Source organism: Aythya ferina, assembly GCF_964211825.1.
Source record: "Aythya ferina genome assembly, chromosome: 8".
NCBI lineage: Eukaryota > Metazoa > Chordata > Aves > Anseriformes > Anatidae > Aythya > Aythya ferina.
The window spans coordinates 29065747-29085391 of record NC_140304.1 but is presented as its reverse complement, the minus strand read 5'-3'; the positions used below and the strand labels follow the sequence as shown (position 1 = coordinate 29085391).

General features: G+C 39.5%; 1 protein-coding gene across 19 annotated transcripts in view; it reads left to right on the top strand.

Moving 5' to 3' along the window:
• The window catches only part of DAB1 (DAB adaptor protein 1), a 402811-nt gene that overhangs the window by 364016 nt on the left and 19150 nt on the right, over window positions 1-19645 (top strand). For 8 of the 19 annotated variants that reach the window (XM_084527899.1, XM_084527898.1, XM_084527895.1 and 5 more), the window contains 6 exons: window positions 2352-2483; window positions 3055-3174; window positions 3771-3809; window positions 5056-5121; window positions 9818-9877; window positions 18447-18503. In XM_084527899.1, coding sequence (XP_084384025.1) covers window positions 2352-2483; window positions 3055-3174; window positions 3771-3809; window positions 5056-5121; window positions 9818-9877; window positions 18447-18503 — 474 coding nt within the window. The remainder of the gene's footprint in view (window positions 1-2351; window positions 2484-3054; window positions 3175-3770; window positions 3810-5055; window positions 5122-9817; window positions 9878-18446; window positions 18504-19645) is intronic. The other 11 variants (XM_084527887.1, XM_084527888.1, XM_084527890.1 and 8 more) reach the window with 5 other exon arrangements.

Genomic DNA, 19645 nt, shown 5'->3' with positions numbered 1-19645 from the left:
GCCTCATTCTGCAGGACAGATTAATCCCTGGGAGTGCACTAGGCGCAGATTTAATCAAAACATGCAAAGACCGTGTATTTATAGACTGGCTCGGTTGTAAGTCTCCGTTGGATGGCTGGGTGAGACGAGACAAGGCTGTGCTTCTCATCATGCTGTCCCTTCTGTTGTCCTTCCGTGCACGGCTCGCTGATGTAAAGGCTGTGCAGGGTATTAGGCAGGCTGCAGCCCTAAAACATGATTTACAAAAATGATGTGGTTCTGATCTTGTGTTTGGCGTTGGTAAGTGTCTGCTGGCTGCAACAGGTGTCATTTCTGCTTCACGATGAGCAGAGAATCGGGCACTCCTTAAATAATATTCGGAGGTATTGGTGAATGTAGAAAGGACACAATCAATGCATCAAGGTCTGAAAGCCCAGGTTGAAATAAGTGCTTATTCCTGTGTTTCAGTACAGATGTGTATGCAACATTACATTTTATGTGCATGTTCCAACTCAGTATCCCTCAAACAAATGAAAAACTCTCTCTAAGCACTCTTTACAATAAAATACTTGAAAGGACAATGTTGCAGTCACCTTTGCTTAATCTGTACACATATTGATACAGTATGGGAAGTGTCATAACCATTACAAATGTAACGATTTTCAAACAGTTAATGAGGGTTCCCAAATAAATCGGAGCATCTCCATCTGCTGTCTTACATTGCTGGTGATATTTTTCCATGGTAGAATGCTCTTCAGATGTAATTCCACGAGGAAGGAATCTGATCACAGTTTAATTTCAGTGCAAAATGCGGTCTCGCAATCAATAAAGCAATGTCAAGGAACTTTCATTTAATAGGAGCCAGAGATAACGTTCCCTGTTTTATGCAGAATAGAGAGATGGGAACATTTCATTTCATTGTAAGCATGCAAGCTGGCTTTCAGAAAAGCCTGATAAATCAATATCCGTGTATTACCTAAGTAAGATCCCATCATTAATTTTAAACACTTAACACGTTGCAGAAGTCTGGAGCGCACCTTCGGCTTAGCCACAGCTCGAAGTCAGTGGCAGCACTTCCATTTCCCTAAGAACAAGCAATCTTGTTCTTGGGGAGTTAGGAATCACTTACTGAGGAATTAAAAAGAAATATGTCCAGTCTTTTGTTTTCTATATAGTCATCTGTCTCTTGCACCCTGCCTTCCCTTTTAAATTTTGGTCCGTGTTCTGTGGGAGTCTCGTCACTTGTCACTTGCCCTGCACGCGTGTAGCCTTTTCCCTTCTACGCACATGGATCCTCTCTGGTTTTGAATTTTAAAATGTTTTTTAAACTCTAAAAATAACCAGTTGTTTAGAGATTGCCTGGATGCCATGCTGATTTTCAAAATGTGCTTTTCTCCAAACCAGCAGGGATCTGGACCTCAAAAGAATTCAGTGTGAGGCTTTGCTTGCTCTCAGAAATGGCATTATCCCTAGATTATAAAGGAGCAAGCCAGTGTATCAGGGTAGGAATTCAAACTAATAGGTTGTTTTAGATAAACTTTTCAAGAACATTATTCTGAGTGGAAATACTTGAGCGTTACTTTGGTAATGAAATACTAATTAGTCCACAGCAAGAAGGATGCTGGCACTCTGCATTGCTGTCTGGCCAAACCATGCTTAGAGGAGTCTCAGGTTCGTGTCCTGGCTCTGGGGAGAATTTTACTCATGGATTTAAAAGGCAATTGGATGTTTTTTTGTTCCTAATTATTATTAACAGAAGTGGGATTCTAAATAAAATGGGAATATTTTCAAATAGCATTGTTTTAAGTTTGATAATCATGTTTCTGTGAATTTTCTGGGAAATTTTTTGGAGTTCTGATAGTGCTTAAGTGCAATATCACAACACCGCTTGCTTGCTGATGCTTACTGCTGTAGAGGTAGAGCAGCCCTGCTGCTGATTTGGAGAGCTCACATCTTCCACTTCTAGTCCTACAACCCCTGCAGATGAACCTGTCCTTAGAGTCACCCTGTAGGAAGCTACAGGAGGCTGCTGCTTCCTCTTTTCTATACCTATTAATATGGATTCTGCACCTAGGATGGTGTCAGTATAGTAAGTAGGTAGTCCTATTTTTTAATTGAATCATATCTCACCAGAAGGTACTGAGAAAATTACTCAGTTGAAGGTTTTAGTCAAATTACTAAACGAAGTCAAATTTGGCCAGATTTTGAAAAGGGGATAGGCACGCAGAGTACAGATGTTAATTGATTTTGACACCAGGGAATGCTTATTTTAATTCCATAGGTGTGCTGAGATCCAGGTGAAGCACTGGTGAAAGGAAATGATACAGCTTTAGTGGAACATTTTGATGGATATTTCTTGTGTTTTTTGATAGCTACTACAGCACCACCATGCAGTTCATGAAATATCTTACATCGCAAAGGATATCACAGACCACCGAGCGTTTGGATATGTATGTGGAAAGGAGGGAAATCATAGATTTGTGGCAATAAAAACAGCCCAGGCAGTAAGTATTAGACCATTGTCATTTTCTACAGTGTAACTCGATTGAAAAGTCATGTTCATAAGAAGCTGGTCAAGAGGCCAGTCTGTACTGGTTGTGATTGTGCTATACTTGTCACAAGTGTCTGCTTACATGTTCCTAAATGGCAAATAAATGAAGCCATCTTGGCAAAAAAAAGAATTTATTTCACCATTTCTGATTTTTCTTGATATATGTATATATTTATATTTATAATTAGTTAAAACTTTGTGTTCTAACTAAACTCATTACTCTATTTGAATACAGATAACTTCGGGTATGTTCCTATACTCATTTAACAAAGTGTTAGAAACCAATTAGCGATTTTGCATATAGCCTACCATAATTTCACTGAATAAGAAAATACTAATAAATATGAGTGTTTTTTATATTCAAAATTATAATTATCATTAACCTTAGCCTGCATGCTATGGCAGAAATTAATTCTATATGGAGTTCTCTCACTTTTTGGAGTTAGTATAACTGCTCTATCAGCAGGATGAGATAAGAGAAATGTATCATCTAGAAACCTTTCTCATTCTTTTTGTTTCTGCAGGCTGAACCTGTAATTCTGGACTTGCGAGATCTGTTTCAGCTCATCTATGAACTGAAACAAAGGGAAGAAATGGAAAAAAAGGCACAAAAGGACAAACAGTGTGAACAAGCGGTATACCAGGTACATGCATAAGCTTAGACTACTGCCAAGAAAAGTATGGCTTGAAGTATTCCCCAAAACTGCTGCAAAGAGGCACTTGGTGTCCTCGGCATTTGTTAACAGCATCGGTTCTGAGTGATGCTAGCTCAAAATGGACCAATATGAAATAGCAGCTGTTGTTAGCTCAGAAGCAGGATTAAACAGTGACGAAAGCTATCACCTGGGGTAAGATGATCACGCTTAGCAACTTGAAATGATCCATTCATTTCCAGCGTAGTGCTTCTTCTAATGCAGGAGGAAAACTTTAATGAAGGCTATTGTGTTGTAAGTCAGTTTAACAGCATCTTACACTGTAGGGAAGTTTCCGTATACTTCTGAATGTTGGTATTAGAATCAAATCAAATAAGGTGCAGATGGTTAAGCTGATGAAACATGAATAGAGTTACTTTGTGTAATAATTTGGCCTTATCTGCATAATAAAGTTTAAAAAAAAACAAAACTATATGCTTACTTGCACATTTTGCTTATTTCTTTGCTGTCCTTTAATTTCTGAATACAGTTCTTTTATCTCTACTGTTTATGTTCTTTGCTTTTACTGCCTGTCCTCTTTGCTGTAGACAATTTTGGAAGAAGATGTAGAAGACCCTGTATACCAGGTAATTTCTGAAGCTATGTAGCCTGGGAGTTTCAGAAATGACTAGATACATGCTGAGATAAATCTTCTCAGAAACTTCTAAGATTTTTTACAGAAAGTAGCATATTTAGAGATTAAGCTTTAAGTAAATGAAAAGTATATCTGCATAGAAATATTAGATTAAATATTTCCTGGTGTGGTTTTTGAGTCCAGAGTCAGTTTCCAAATGGCATTTGTCATTATTTTTTAAATGAACAGTCTAACAGAAAAAGGAGTTAATTTGAAAATAAGGAAGGTGTGATCTTGTTTTCATACTAATAAGTTGATATTTTGCTGTTGGTTTCTATGTAGCAAGAATTTCATTCAGAGGTTGAATATTTAGGGAAAAAAAAAAAAAAAAAGTAGAATTGATGTTCTAATACACTCCCTTGTTGGTATTTGGGCTATGATTTAATAATAAATCTGTAATTTAAGTCTTGTTTCATCCAAGCAAAACGTCTGGGAGCAAAGATGATTATCAGAAATATGTCAATATATTCATGTCCAATATCCTACTGAGTGTGAAGAAGAAAAAGATGTAATTTCTTTCTCATGTTTTTGTGCTGAAACAAAACATGTAGCAGTTAACTTTTTTTTTTTTTTCCTGGTGATATTGTGTTCTTCCACTGAGGCATGGTAGTTGGAGAAACACTGAAAGAAACTGATTCAAGCATTAGTGATTATTGAGCACTGTGTAAGGTGTTTCCAGAAAGATGATAAGAATTAGGATGCCCTAAATTACTGTTCAGCTTTTATAATGTCAGGAGTTTTACTGTATGTGCTCTTCACAATAAAGCAAGAACCTGAAGATGAGAAGTGACAGCCTTTCACTATGTGGCACGTTACATGAGCACCAGCCTGCTCTCCCAGTTTGGATTTAGCTTTTTTATTCACAGCTAACAAACACATGTGGAAATAATTGCCATTATGTAAAAGAGGCAAAATTCACATTGACTTCAGAAAATTAATATTGGGCTACAGGCAGTATCCCTAGTGAGAAGGAATTAGGAAGTTGCTCTAATGATCATTAGAGAAGATTTAGGTCTATTCACTATCAGTTTATGAAATATGAAACAACCTTACTCTGCTTTCCAACAAACCAGTTGGTGCCAGCCTGTACTTTGAACTTGTTTCTTTAATGCCTGCCTGTGTTTTTATGTGGAATTCCAAATTGCCTTTTTCCCTCTGTTTCATCTTTGACTTTTCCTCTCTGGCTGCTGGTGTAATAGTACATTGTGTTTGAGGCTGGACACGAGCCAATCCGTGAGCCTGAAACAGAAGAAAACATTTATCAGGTATAAAATCGCCGCTTCTGTGTTTTCATTGCAACAATTGCAAGCATTTAGTAAAATACATTTCATATATAATTCACTTTTATTAGTTTTCATTCATCACAAAAATGTCTGACATTTCATTCTTACGACCTTACATGAATAATCCACCAGTCTCAGTGTGATTTTTCTATTAATTTGTTTGTCTTTTCAGCTTCTGCAAATTTTATTAGCTTTATCTTTGTCAATTTATGACGGGTCTTAAGCTTTTGGTAGACCATGTAAGGTGATAAATGGTGGAGTCTGTTTTTTTTTCTGTTAATTCTTTGAAACTTTTTACAACTGTTCTAAGAAACAGATACTAAAATCTTATGGAAGGCAGACCACCTAAACAGTTCCTAGAAAGGCATTTTGATGGTGCTGCTCTTCTTTCTGGATAACCAAGGAGAATAACTGTGCAAAACCTAAGAGCTCTCTGGATATCCCCCATACTGGGGAAAATATTTTCAGCATATTATGTTAGAACCCAAGCTTTCATTCTTTGCACTGACAAAAAAAGTAATGCATTGAAAGCAATATAAAATATTTTTTGTTATTCAATTTATCTTCAAGGGATGTGGACATTATGTTTTTATTAAAACATAATGCAATTCATTTTGTATCACATACTAGAAGTAAATCTGGAGGTAGACAGAAATCTCTGTGTGCCATAAGAAAACTGTGATTTGAGGAAAGCATTTAGTATGGAGGGGAAGGAGATTCAAGAAGTGGTTAAACATTTCATCTAGCTGTACTAAAGGTTGATCTGCTAATAGGAAAAACTTTTTAAGGTATACGGGAGCAGGGTTAGAAGAAAAAAGATGAATAGTAATGTTGTTGTTTTTTTTTAAAAAGAAGAAGTAGGGAGATCATAGAATAAAATGGAAAGGGTAGAGCAGCTGTAAACCAAAACAGAAAGAAGATAAATAGGAAAGGGAAATGAAAAATAAAAATCAGAAAATAACAATCTTGTAGACACCATCACAGGGTCATTAAGGTGAGATTCATTTTACCTGTCTTTATGGATTTCCTGGCACCTCCACCATGCACAATAGCTTACACATCTTTCTGCATCCCTAGAGCAAGGCATTCAAAGCTCTCAAGGTGAGAGCATGCCTCAGGTTGAAAATTTTCTACCACGTAGTGTTGAAAGTTTGACTATTTTCAGGAAAGCAATCCTTTAAAAAATGACTACTCTAGTTGTCAGTTTTATGCTAGAAACAAAATTCCCGTGACAACTGCATTCAGACAAAAAAAAATAAATCTGATTGCTCTTCATCAAAGTGCAAAGCTAGTAGGGACGTTTTAGGGAAGTATCAGTGAAAGCAAGCGAAATGGGGTCATCATTCCCTGTATCTGGAAATCTTAGAGCAAACTCTGGTGGTAGAGGTAGGACCCGTGTTCTGAAGAGTTGCCTAGAGAATAAAAAGACTTTGCATGTTTTGTTTTACTTAAAATGGGCATAGAAGATGTTAAACAGGTGGTGAGTTACTCATCTTGAGGTGCTGCTGTTACAGCCCTGTTGTAAGTCATGAGAGAGTTGCTCAAGGCATCATTTGACTGTATCAGGATGTGAAGTGTTTCCTCCCACAGCTCGGCACAGCAAACACCTCTTCTCTGATAAACAATGCACAATAATCTGGGTACACGCGATCTAGCATTGTCCTTCTCTGTCTTTAACACCCTGAACAGGGCAAATGCTGAGACTAGGTGCCATCGAGGCTGTTGTCTACTGCAGCTGGCAGATGCCAAAGTATGGCTACTGTAGGCTTGTCCAGAGCCACTGGCTTCCTAGTTCCCACCTACTTCATGAGTCCTTGGCTTCCTATAAATTTGGGATCCCACGGCTCAGATCTTACAGCTCAGATCACCAGAAAAATTGTTTCTCTTACAAGATCTTGGTGAACTCAGAACCATCTAGGCTACCAGGCTACTGTTCCCAAATGAAATTGGAAAAGGTCTTCTTGTGTTGGTAGTTGGGTTTTGTTTTTGTTGGCGGTGGCTTTTTTTTGGTTGGTTGTTTTTGGTACAAATTGTTGCTAGCTTCTATTATTTACTACCAAGTCTTTCCATACCACACTGAAAAATGTGTGTCTCCTCAGTTAGCTCATGCCTCCTCACTACTAAGTTGTGAAAAAGGCTTGAAGTCTTTCTCACCTGGTACTGCTCTGTTTTTTCAGCCAAGAGCTGGTACTCAAAAAGCTCATTTTTCCCCATGGTAGAAGAGATTCCTAACCAACAAGTAACTGAAGGTGGGAGATGCATGTGGAATGTGATAATCCTAATTCTGTTTAACGTAGTAGAGGTCACAACTTTCTTTTTAAGCATTCTCTCTATCAGCCTTCTTGATACATTATCCCAAAGTCTGTGTCTGTTTACTCCTTTTACACTATGTAAGCTGCTTTAATGCATTAGTTAGAATCATTTAGGTTATAAAAGACCTTCAAGATCACCAAGTCAACCATCACAGACTGATCACTGAGCATGATTTGATCATTGAGCGTGTACCAATCCTCTCAGCGAGTGTCAGATTTCTTGATAGCATCTTTGTCTGTCTGTTGTTTTATGATAGTGAGGTGGGGTGGGGATTTTGCTGTGTGTTATTTTTTATTGTGTATGTAGCAGCACCGCATTCTGTATAGAAGCATGTTCTCTGCTGCACGGAGTTGACAACCTAGGAGGGAGGGGTTGAGTTGTGGTGCTCATATTGCTGGTAAAATGCAAGTCCATCAAAATGGTTTGCAACCCATCGCAGAGGCAGAGCTGTCAGCAGCACTGGTGCTGATAGCACTTTGCTGATATCACCAGACAAAGAAAAACAAGCAGGCAAAATCTCTTGCAGATCCAGGTCTAAGTAGTGATGCAAAGAAATCTGGTGCTGTTTGGCAAGGACATTAGGAAGACAGGTTGGGAAAGAAAATGACTTTCAGAAAAGCTTCTGTGTCCTGTTACTAGAAGCCAGTATCTGCTTTTCTCAAATGTAATTATAAGCTGGAGTAAAAACAGCGGAATCGATAGTGCAGGGAAACAGGCATTCCACAACCAGCAGTGGGCAGCAGTGTGCAAACAGGGATGACTTCTGGGAAAAGCTGGGAGGAGGAAGAGGAAAATGATTGAGGAGGAAGCTTACCAGGGAGAAAGTAAAAATACCGTGCTGGTTATAGTTTGTAAATGGGTTATTTCACAGCATTTGTCCTCTTTTAAAGAAAGACTAAACTTTCCAGTGGCTTATGAAATGTAGAGCATTGATGGTTTCTGGTTTTGTATGGTAACTTACCAGTCTGTAAGGAGAGAGTGGTGTGGTTTTTTTTTTTTTGTTAAATTACTTACTAGTCTCATGTGATAGGTGGTTTAAGTGGAAGAGACCAGTACTCTGAGAAAACCAAGGCAAACAAGTCATTCCCGGGATAGTATTAGAAATCTTTTAAAAGTGCCCATAGTAATCAAACATGTTCAGTTTCTTGGAAGGTTCTGCATTTATGCCTCTTGAGTGCTCTTGAAAAGCTTCTTCCATGTGCACCACATTAAAGATGTGCACAATTTTGATATCTAAATATGAACGTGTGAGTGTTAGAACAGTAGAAAGAACTTTAGGTATGTAATACAAAGTAAGAAATGATAGCGCAGTTTAATGAACAAGAACCATTCCTTCAGCTTCCTACTCTAGTATCAGAATTTCATATCTGCAATATTATTTCTTCTGTTTACCTTTGAGGTTTCATAAATGTCTGAAATGTAGCCTTCTTAGAGTGAATGTCTTTCTTCAATGAAAAAGCAGCACTGGTTTACTTAGAGTGTGCCTGTCTAGAGCCTGTGTTTTTTTACCATTCTTTTTTCCTGTGTCATTTGCAATAGACATTTCAGTGCTTTTAGGAAGGAAAAGAAATAAAATCACAAATTACAAATACGTAAAACAGTAGTCCTTAGGCACATTAAGCTGAGTATTACAAAGCAAATGAATTTACACGAGTAAGATATAAATGCCCAAGGTGTAAATTACGACTGTTGATTCAACTAAAGACTTACTCAAAGTTTATTTAATTGTATTATCATCATCTTTATCCATGAGAGAGGCTGTTGACTTCAGCTCCCTGGCTGCGCAAGTGGTTACGCAGCCTCAGACCCTTACTGGCTGCTAACTCCTTAGTACAAATTGCAGAATTGTGACCAAACATTGCTTAGAACAGCTACAGGGTCCCATCACTGCAGGGGTATGTGTTGTGACTTTACTTGACTTAAGTTATTAAATGAATTGGAAGGAAGAAACCTAATGCCATAGGCCAAATATCTCTCTCCTTCAGATCAATTGCTCTGCTCTGGTTCTCTGTTACGGAGGAAGATGACATACTGACCTGATCGTGCCTTCCATGGGCACTTCTAACTGCCAAGTAAAATGAAAAACAACCACTTTATTAGGAAAGAGGTCCACATGCACCTGATTTTCATTCAGCTGAACCTAACCAAGAATGAAAATCTCAATTCTGAGCACTACTGAGCTTTAGGATTTAAAACATTCAGATAGATGTTTTATTTCTTCAGTGTCATCTCCATTAACGTTACTGCTTGAATGAAAAGGAAAACATCCTTAAATGACTACCCTGTACTTAAATATCAGTTGCAAATTTCAACTTTTCATCAGACCTTCTGGGGTAATAACCATCATTTTCATTTGTTCTTGCAGGTTCCTACCAGCCAAAAGAAGGAAGGTGTTTATGATGTGCCAAAAAGTCAACCTGTAAGTGTAAGTATCTTCACTATTTATATGCAGTCAAGAAGGTATGTTTCTTAGCTTCTCTGACTTTCATTATTGTATGCAATGTTTGGTACATTCCATGTGATGTCTATTTTATCAGTGATTTGCTATTGTTGGGTTGGTTCAGGGTAACCAGGGTTGTAATGTCATCTATATCCATCTCATTCATTACTTAGATCTCCTCCTTTCTGTCTTTTCTGATTGATTCTTCTGGAAGTCACAGTTTATAAATGTGGTGTCTGGTTAAGAGCTGACAGTGAGCCTTCTGCATGTTAATACATGAATCTTTGCTGTCTGGATCAGAAGTGTTATTCTACTACCCGAAGCTACACAGGGCTTATCACCCTCTGTTTTTGCTTCAGTCACATAGCACATGCTGACCGAGCATGGCTGTGTTTTCTCTCCTGTGCACTCATTCAGAGCCATACTTTATATGCTGTGCTCCTTACAGCTTGTTTTAGTAGAACAGCAGGGGAAGGAAGGTCTGAACAGACTGGAGGACGAGAGAAGTAGCATTAGGAACAGCTATGTCGGAACGTTTTGTATGACCTCTGCAGTTGCTTTCTGTAGTTATCATGTCTGTACTTCTCAGAAGGCTTCCTTGTGAAAACAACATGCAAGTAGGCAAAGATTTCAAAAGCAGCTTCAAATCATACGTTACAAAACATTGCAAATTTGCATTGGAATTACTCTTCTGTCATTTGAAAAAACTTATATAAAAATTCAGCCTAACATACACCATGGAAAAGCAATTATTTTTCCAATAAAACCAACTTCTATGGTAGCTTAGTGTTACGAGAGCTGTACAGTTGTAGGGTAGAGATACGTGTAATTGCAATTGGTTTAAACAGCCATGAGAAACTCTGAAAGGAGCTACTACTCCAAGATTGTGTGTGAAAACACCTCGCTCAACAAATTCCTAAGTGGCAGAATCTTTGCTGTAAGTAGTGCATTGCTTTGCTGGTTATTAGAGACTGTAGTCAGCATGGAGAGATTTCCTCCCAGTTTTGCTGTGTTATTTCTGTAGTGCTCAATTTAACAGGTTGAGTATCAATGAAGGCTGGAGACTGAATTCTTTCTGTTCTATGCCTTGCATGGACAGTTGATTTTGTTCAAAAAGAAGGGTAAAATACGCTGTTCTATCCAAGTGGCACCATTCCCTTTCTGAGTATGAGCATCTAGAAGTGGTGAAACATTGATCACCAGAATGTGTAAGGAATGGTAACAAGTGGCTGAGAGGAGAAGTGCAATAACAGATGCCTGAGCGACAAGGCATACATTTGCTGAAGGGTGGGTTATGTTGTTTAACACAAATTTAGGCTATAAGTGAAACAATACCTTGAGGAACTGTCTAATTGTGTTGGTTACACAGAAAATCAGTATTTCCAAGGATTTATGTGAGAATGGAGAAGAATTGAGGCAAGGGTCAGGAATTTCAGTTTTCTGTAAGCATCGGAAAAATGCCTGTGTTCAAGGGAGAGAAAGAAAGGCTCTTCTCACATAAGGATATGGTAAATTGCACAGCTTGGGCTGAGCACAGAGACTGAGATGCCAAATAAAAAAGATAAATGCTGGGGAGGGGTTGGATGGGGTCTGAATTGTGACACTTCTGTGGTTTGCACAAACAAACAAAACTTGCCATAAATATTTCATGATAATCCACTAGGAGGAGGGAGCCATCATCTTGTTGGCTGGGAAAATGTAAGATAACTCACGTTGCATAGCTAATTAAGGTATTTGTGGACCAGGAATAGCTCTAGGTTTTTCACTCATTTCTCATGTAGCTCAGTGTTACAATTTTTCCTCTGCACATTTCCAGTGACTTTTTTATTATTCCTTCAGTGATGTTTCAAATTTACTCTGGGTATAGTCTGTAATTTAGGTCGTTGCAATATGACTGTGTGTACAGTACACTTGCAATCATGTCTGCAGACACTTTGGTATTAGACTGTCCTGGTAAAGAGCATGGCTGTGAGATGTAAGGCATATGGGACCTACTCTGTAATCATCAAATATACTTAATCTGTCATCTCCATGAAGCTTGTTGCAGACTTAATTTTTTGTTTTTTTTTTTCTTGGTTATACTTAAAGCGATTAGACCTTTTTCTCAAAACAAGTTGTCTACTTTAATTTATAAAGGAAAAAATAAAAAAAAAAAAAAGGAAGAGGGAGAAACGTGTAGCAGAGATTTTGTTTCACCTTTTTATATTAACATGTATTAAAAAAAAGAAAAGCAGCAATCGCTCTTAAAATTAGCAATTTAATATTCCACTGCCCATCTGATTTATGGCTCACCCTTCCACGTGTGAGACTCTTTGTCATTGAGACACTTGCCATAATTTTTTTTTCAATTTATAGCTGTCCTTATTATATAAACCTCTAAAATTCAATCTGAGGGCAAATAATCTAGCTCATCTGCCTGGTTTAAACTTAAAAGGACACTTTCTTTATCAGGAGATCTTGCTTTCATTAATTTCATAATGGATGAAAGGAGAGAAACTTTTTGCAGCTCCTGATAGGTTTCAGGCACCATGAATTCTCTCCTGTGACAATAAATACAACACTTAATAAAAATGCAGCAAGTTTTGCTTGAGTTCAGACTGAATTGCCCACGTTCCCTAGACAGAGATCGATTTTCCATCTTGGGATTGTTTTCCTCTGGTGTGTTCTCAGACAAATTATCCCTAGCCTCAGCACATAAAAGTGAGGGATACTGAGCTAGTCATCTTGGGGCCCTCCACCCTTGTTGCTCAGTAGCCAGAGGAGAGAAATAGGTTCCTTCCAGGGGGATTTCCTCCTGTCTGTGTCATTCTCTTGTGGCTGTGGAGGGACTTTAAAGGACGTGAAGGAATAACTTGACTTTTAGATAGTTAGACTTAGGTGGGATGAGTCCTACTATGCTGTAAAAATTAAGAGCCAGAATCCCTTTCTCAAAGGTTACTTTGCAGCTGGGAGGTGTGATTCACGCTGATTCTCAACACGATGTAGCTTCCTATGAAACCAGGACCAGTTTTGGCAAATGCTGCTTTCTCTGTGTGGGGGGGATCCCACTGTGGCTGAGGGTACGAAGCATCTTCGTGGTGGTGTCAAACAGACGTACGTGACACCGCATACGGGTCAAGATGGCGGATGAACTGACACGATGCCAGGTGGTTGTGGGAGGCCGATCATCAGAAGGTGTCCAAGGGCTTTGTAGCGAGACTCCTCGTAGTCACCGTGGGATCTCTGATACCAAGTGGTGTAAATATGGTGGAAATAAGACGTAAAGGAATGGGGATCTTAGAACTTGAACATACCATTGAACTCAGGAGTGACAGCTAGTTGGCCAGTCACCTCTGACGCTGGGATGAAAAGATTGCTTACTCAATACAATTTCTATATTTCCCTGCTTCTTTGCTGCTTTCCTTCCCAGAAAATTGTACTCTTCTGGAGATTTCCTCTGTAAGGAGCGCAGCTCAGCTCCAAACATGCTTTCTTTTCATGCTTTCTGGTTTCCTTTCAGTATTGGCATCTCCCTTGCTCTGTATCATCAACTCACTCTTCTTGTATTCATTCCCATTTCTCTTTGTTCCTTCCTTAGATAAATTCTCACATTCCTCATTCACTGAGAGTAGACATCAAACAGATAAAGAAAGCAAGCTTACCCCAAAGAGCTTGTGTTAAGTGGTACATGCTCCACTTGGAAATTGTAGCTCTGTATGGGAAATTAACTGTTCTAAAAAAGTGAAATGTTTAATGAGCTCTTTTTGTCATAACTTCCAATCGTCTCCCCATTATACATACGCATCGAGTTCTACCTGTCATGGTGTTTTTAGTAATAAGAGTCAGACTGTAAATACCTTTCACTGAGACTGTCAGTCACATCACAATAAAACCTTATCTTCTCATCAAAATGTCTAAACTATCTGCTTACGATTTTATGAAGGCTTTCAAACAACTCATCTTACTGCTATATAAAGATTCAAAGCATTATAGATGAAGCCTCACGGTACAGGCAGTCATTTGGCTGGTGCCATCAACGTGGCACTGTTCACAAACCAGCATGGAATGGGCAGGGAGTAACTGGCTTAGGGTAATTGGCATGGGAGGACCATCAGCCTCCACAGGAGGATACACGCCAGGTCCCTGGTAGCAGGTAAAGCTGTGCTGGACCTGAGCCCACCCAGGTCTAGGAACCACAAGGGCTGCCTGACCCTTCTGCCCCACCTAAGAAGCTGTGTTTGGAAGAGCTCTGTTTAAATTCTGGCTTTAATTTTACAGTGCCATTTGCAGGTCTGATTTTTCAGGTCTCATCTCTTAGGAAGCACGCCTGCAGTCATCTGGAAGGCATGGGCAGCCCCTGTCTCCAGCAGCTCACGCAGAAAGTTTGTCCCTGGATTAATGGCATCCCAAAACGTCTGGCAGTAAAGCAGTTCAAGCAGCTCTCCAGATCACTCTGACCATCCTCCAAAAACTGAATTCTTTCTGTGACAGTTGGTGTGGAGAAAAGCTTGATAACTGTGTCTTTTCCATACGTTTGCATCAGTGGCTTTACAGAAACAGCTTGCAGCTTGGTGACATTCTTCAGCCATTAACTTCAGCCAGTGCTGTCAGCGTTAGGCTCTCAGGATCCACTTTTCTTACAGGAAAAGAAAGAGATTGCACAGACCAGTCTCTGGCCATCTGTGTCTACAAAGCCTTCCATTTCTGCTTCCCTTTGCTGAGAGACTCTTGTGCTCAAATACCCTGCCTCAGTTACATTCAATCCAATCCCTTGTATGAGGCTTCCCATTGCAATGTGGGGCATGCTTTTTTAACAGGTACAGCTAGTTGTGGCAAAGTTTAAAAATACATTAATTTATTATGATAAGGATATTTTTTTTGGCAGGAGTTTCTTTGATGATTTGGAGGGCATTTGCTGTTGTAGATAGAAAAGGATATACATACATACCCATGGAGTAGTCATTGCATTAACTGCTCTGATTTTGTGCAGAACTGGGAACATCTCAGTGCTCTTCCTGCAAGTTTTCCTTCTGTTTTAACACCAATAACTCGAGGTGGAAACCTGGCCGAGACTACCACTGAAGCTGAGCCAGCTACAGCAAGCTGTTGGTCCCTGCTTTTCCTGCTCAGACACCTTTCTTCATGCTGAAATGGAATTCAGTGCAGGCTGGCCATTGCCACTGTATCAGCTGAAATGTTTTAATATTCCCCTTTGTTTCCAGTTTAATGTAGAATGGAAAACTATGTTTCATTTTAATATCTTTGCATTGCATCTGCTGCATACAATAAATTGCACCGTGTGGATTTTGGAGAGGATGTGGAGGAGGTGTCCTTGTGGTTGGGACCCTACACCAGCACCCTCAGTGCTCTGAGACTTCAGTTATCCCAGGTGCTGGGATGGCTGCAAGCAGCACGGTCTGGTTCCAGGCAGGAGTCACCCTTCTGGACTCTTGATTTATTAGAGCCTGTCAGAGAAAACAGGGACCTGAAACATTTTCCATACTATTTCCTTAAGAGTAAATACCCAAGGTACGCAGGGAATTCAGAATTAAGTTCCCTTCAAATGAGAAGAGAAAATAAGCGAGAACACGTGTGTTTTGATCATATGAAGAGATCCTTAATTTGAAGGAGGCTATCAAGTAGCAGTGAAACAGTTCTTCAGTGTATTGTCCTTAATGAGGAAGGAACTGCACACTTCTTTATCGAGATATCATGATGCTCCATTAATCCAGCAGTACTTTTATGGGAAAACGATGCGTCTGCTGGTTATTTTCAGTGTGCCTCAACCTGCTAGCTGTGGTTTGACTGATTATTGGTTTACTCACAGTTCTGCTGTGCTCCTTTGTTATAGTTCTAATTGTTTTTTTAAGAATGAATTATAGTTAATTAGCAAGCTGCTTGCAGCTCATGGAGCTCGTGGTGATATCAGGATTCCTTCTGTATAAGGTTGTGCAAATAACTGAAGCTTGGCTGAATTAAAATAATGGTTTGAGCCATCGGAAAAAAATATTTGACATAGCCAAAATATTTACAATTTCCACTAAAATAAAAAAAAAATAAATAAATAACAGGTTTAATGTTAACCCTTTGACTTGTCATTAAACTTTCCATTCCCCCCAGCTTTTCCAGGGGGATTGGGAATGCAGAGAAGCAGCGTGGCTGGATGATCCCTGGGTGAGCCCGCTTTTGTATACAGGGCCAAGTCCTAGGGCTCTTACCCTGACTGCAGGAAAACAAGTGTAAATCCCTCTGCTATCTTAAAAGACTTGAATAGCTAATAGCCAACTCAAAGGTTAATTACTAATTGCTGGTTAATTACTATATTTAGTATCCTACATACTCTTTTTAGCTTGCTGAGATCTGTATCAGAGTGCAAGTTAATTACTGTGTCTATTTTTCATGTTTTTTGAGCACCATCTCTGTGTAACTCTCTGAGATTTCAGAACTGTGTTTTGTGAGACACTGCTTTTGTCATCTCACTTGGAAAAGTACAGAAATATTAAGCAGGTTTTCTCCTGCTGTAAGGTAGCGTTGATCCATCGCCTGTGGTAAAACCAGGCCGAGTATCAGAAGTTGGCTATTCTGGCTCTTACATAGATAGGACTGAACCAAGTAAGGTGCTTCTCACTCTTAGGAGAGCCATACGCCTCTCTTAGATTTCTCTTTGCAAATCCAAACTTTCACACTGCTTAGAAAACATTTTTCAGAGTAGTCGGCATTCAGAGGGAATACCGCAGTGGAGGTGGATCATTTTCGGTTCAGGTTTATGAAGGCTGCAGTTTATTTACCTCTTATCAGAGCTTTTTCCCAGCTCTTGGATTATATATTTTTCTTTACTGAACAGTGAAAAGCATCATGAGGAATTTCATTACTGGCTGGAGTGGTTTAAAAAGCTTGCTGCTGCTTTAAGAAGCCAGATTTACATATTTCATGTTTAAAAGATTTACGCTGTGTCTCACATGCCTATATAGAAAGACGGAGCTTTCATTACAGGTTTAACGTCACCAAGATACAAGGATTAATTCTCTTTCCTCCACCTCGGTCTATGCAGCTGGTCGCAAACCACTCATGTTCCTGGCTGACTAAGCTGTAGGGGTGTTCTCACGTTCAAGGAGATGCATTTGTGAATGATTAAAGAAACTTTTACTCTGGCAAAACCCACAGATGGCAATTCTACAGAAAGATCAAGGCCTGGAGCATCTTCCCAGGCTTCTGGTTGCTTAATATCGTGCCCTGAAGGAAGAGGGAGCGGGAGCTTAACTTGAATTGTGAAAGTTAAGCTCTTTGCATTGAAAAGCCCAACCAGAGGAAGGCTCAGAGGCCAAATTCTGCCCTCGGTAGATGCCTTCCAACCTTGCCAGGGTTGCTGGTGAAGGCAGTTCAATGCTCTGGAAGATGTAGGTATTTTGCCCTCAGGAGATGTCCCCTCATGGGTATTTCACCCTCAGGAGGTGTCTCAGCAGCATGCAACGCAGGCCATGAGCTGAGGGAAGAGGCAGCTCAATGCGTCACGGTAATCGGGCACTCGGGGGTGTACAGGACATGTCAGGCAAATGTTTTCTGCTAGGTCCTGTGGCACACAGGTGGGAATTTCTGATGGCCCATTCTGATGTGACTGCTGCTCACATGTCCCCTCCATGTGGAGCCGTGGTTGTTTCCCTACTGGTTCCCCAGAGCCATCGGGGTGGCTGGGGGTGCAGTGAGGGCACAATCTGCTCCTTCAGGAGCTGTGGTGGGAGGGAGGATAAAAGGGGAAACATTCTGGGCTGTTCCTGAGACTTCTTAGCTTGTTTTAAATTTCTGTGAAGCTACTCAGTCATCTAAGGTTCTATTTTCAGTAATTTGCCGTTGTGTTTGTTTCTTAAGAAGTTAAAATCTCTAACACTTCTGTAAGTGTTGTCTGAAATTTAGCATTCTGAGGACACTTGAGTCATTATTGATGTTAAATATGTAGATGGATATAGATACATATGTATGTGTGGGCACATGCACAGTAGACACATACATTTTACACATACATACAAACAGAATTTAAACATCACTTGAATTGACTTATAGTAATTTAAATTTAAAAGTAATTTTAAAAACTGCTACGGAAAGGAAACTTGAATCTTAAATATAGATGCAAAAAAGAGGAAGCTGTGTTTTTGCAGAAGTATGTGCTTTTAGAGCTTTTGTTGTCCAAAACTTTTTCTTTTTTTTCCCTCTGAGTATGTTAAGTCCTTCCTGTCACCAAGCCACTGACATGTTCCAGTAACATAAGCAGGATCAGGCCTCACTGTGTATGCTTATTGTTGAAATAATAAACATCTGAAAAAGTAAATAGTTATGATGTATGCACCAGAAGACTAGATTTAGCACAGATAAAGTGTATGTTTGCCTGTTTGCCCCCATATCCTAGCAGCATTTAAACTCACCTTTTTACTGTGATTTCATATCTGTACTCGCTGCAAGATTGAAAGGGTTTTCATTTCAACAGTGAAGTCAATAATTATGGAGGTTATCATTTTCATGCTCAGAAATTCATGTCATTTTCATAAATCATTCATTTCATTTCATAAATCATGCTTTACAGCTGGAGAATGGAAACTTATTGCTGGACATTGATGAAAATCTTGTTTCAGTCACTCAGGTAAGGTCGTGGCACTAAAAATGTTTTAAGGAAATATAGATAAAATCAGCTATAGGAATAGTGCAATTTGAAAATGTTCGGCTTGGGATTAACTTCACTAGGACATAGCTCATATCAGATGTGAATAATTCAAAAAAATATAGTGGGTGCACTCAGTTCTGTAGTGACACTGAAATTACAAAAGTAAAAGATGGTGACTGGAATCTCATAAGCTGGAAGTGGATAAAACTGTGTGTCAGAGGGGTTGTGTGCATTTACATGGGCTGGGAACTAGGTTGTAGAAGCAAGCTAGACACAGAATCAGATCTAAACCATTTGAGACTTTAAAATCCCACCTCCAAGTGCTGCTGTTTAAGGTCTCTAGTAAGTAAATTAGCTCCTGTTGCATATAAAGTAGCTATTTGGTGAGACATAATCCCCCTGTAAATATATTCATTTTCCTTGGGGAATATTGTGAACAAGGATTTATCTTATTACAATAAATACCAAAGTCAGCTTTGATATCGCTCTGTTCAGCTGCCTGTTTAGAAATCCATCCACAGAGTTTCTTCCAAGAGCTTTAACAGAATTATTTCTGTGAAGGATTTCCCAAGATCCATCACCTTGGAGCACTTTGGGAAGTATTATTGTTCTATTTCACAGAAGTATTGAGGCAGAGAGATCTGAGTTGCCTCCTTCCGAGTGCATACCATATAATCCTGAATTCAGAAGTATATTCACAATCCATTTTCAGAATTGATACAAAATGCATGGGGTTTTTCCCCAAAAGACCTATAAGTAACGGTCTGTGTAACCACATGTGCCCTGCACTTTCTCACCCCTTCTGATCAGCTCTCCTGCTCCCTGACCTGGGGTGGAAACTCAGCAGGAGCTTTTGCTCGTGGCCTCCTCAGAAGGACAGAGGCTATTTCCTAGCGAGTCAGAGAGGAGGGTACTGGGGACAGCTCTGTAGAAAGCTTCCTTGTGCAGCAAAAGAGCAGCTTTAGGACTGCTGCTGAACGAGTGATTTGGAGAGATGAGAAGAAAGTGACCTCTTCTGTGATGCGGTGTCACTTAGCATCTCTTGAATCTGTAAAGCCTACAGGAGGCTTGAAGTGATTTCGGAAGGAACGCTGCTTTTGTCATTATTCCCACTTGTCTGG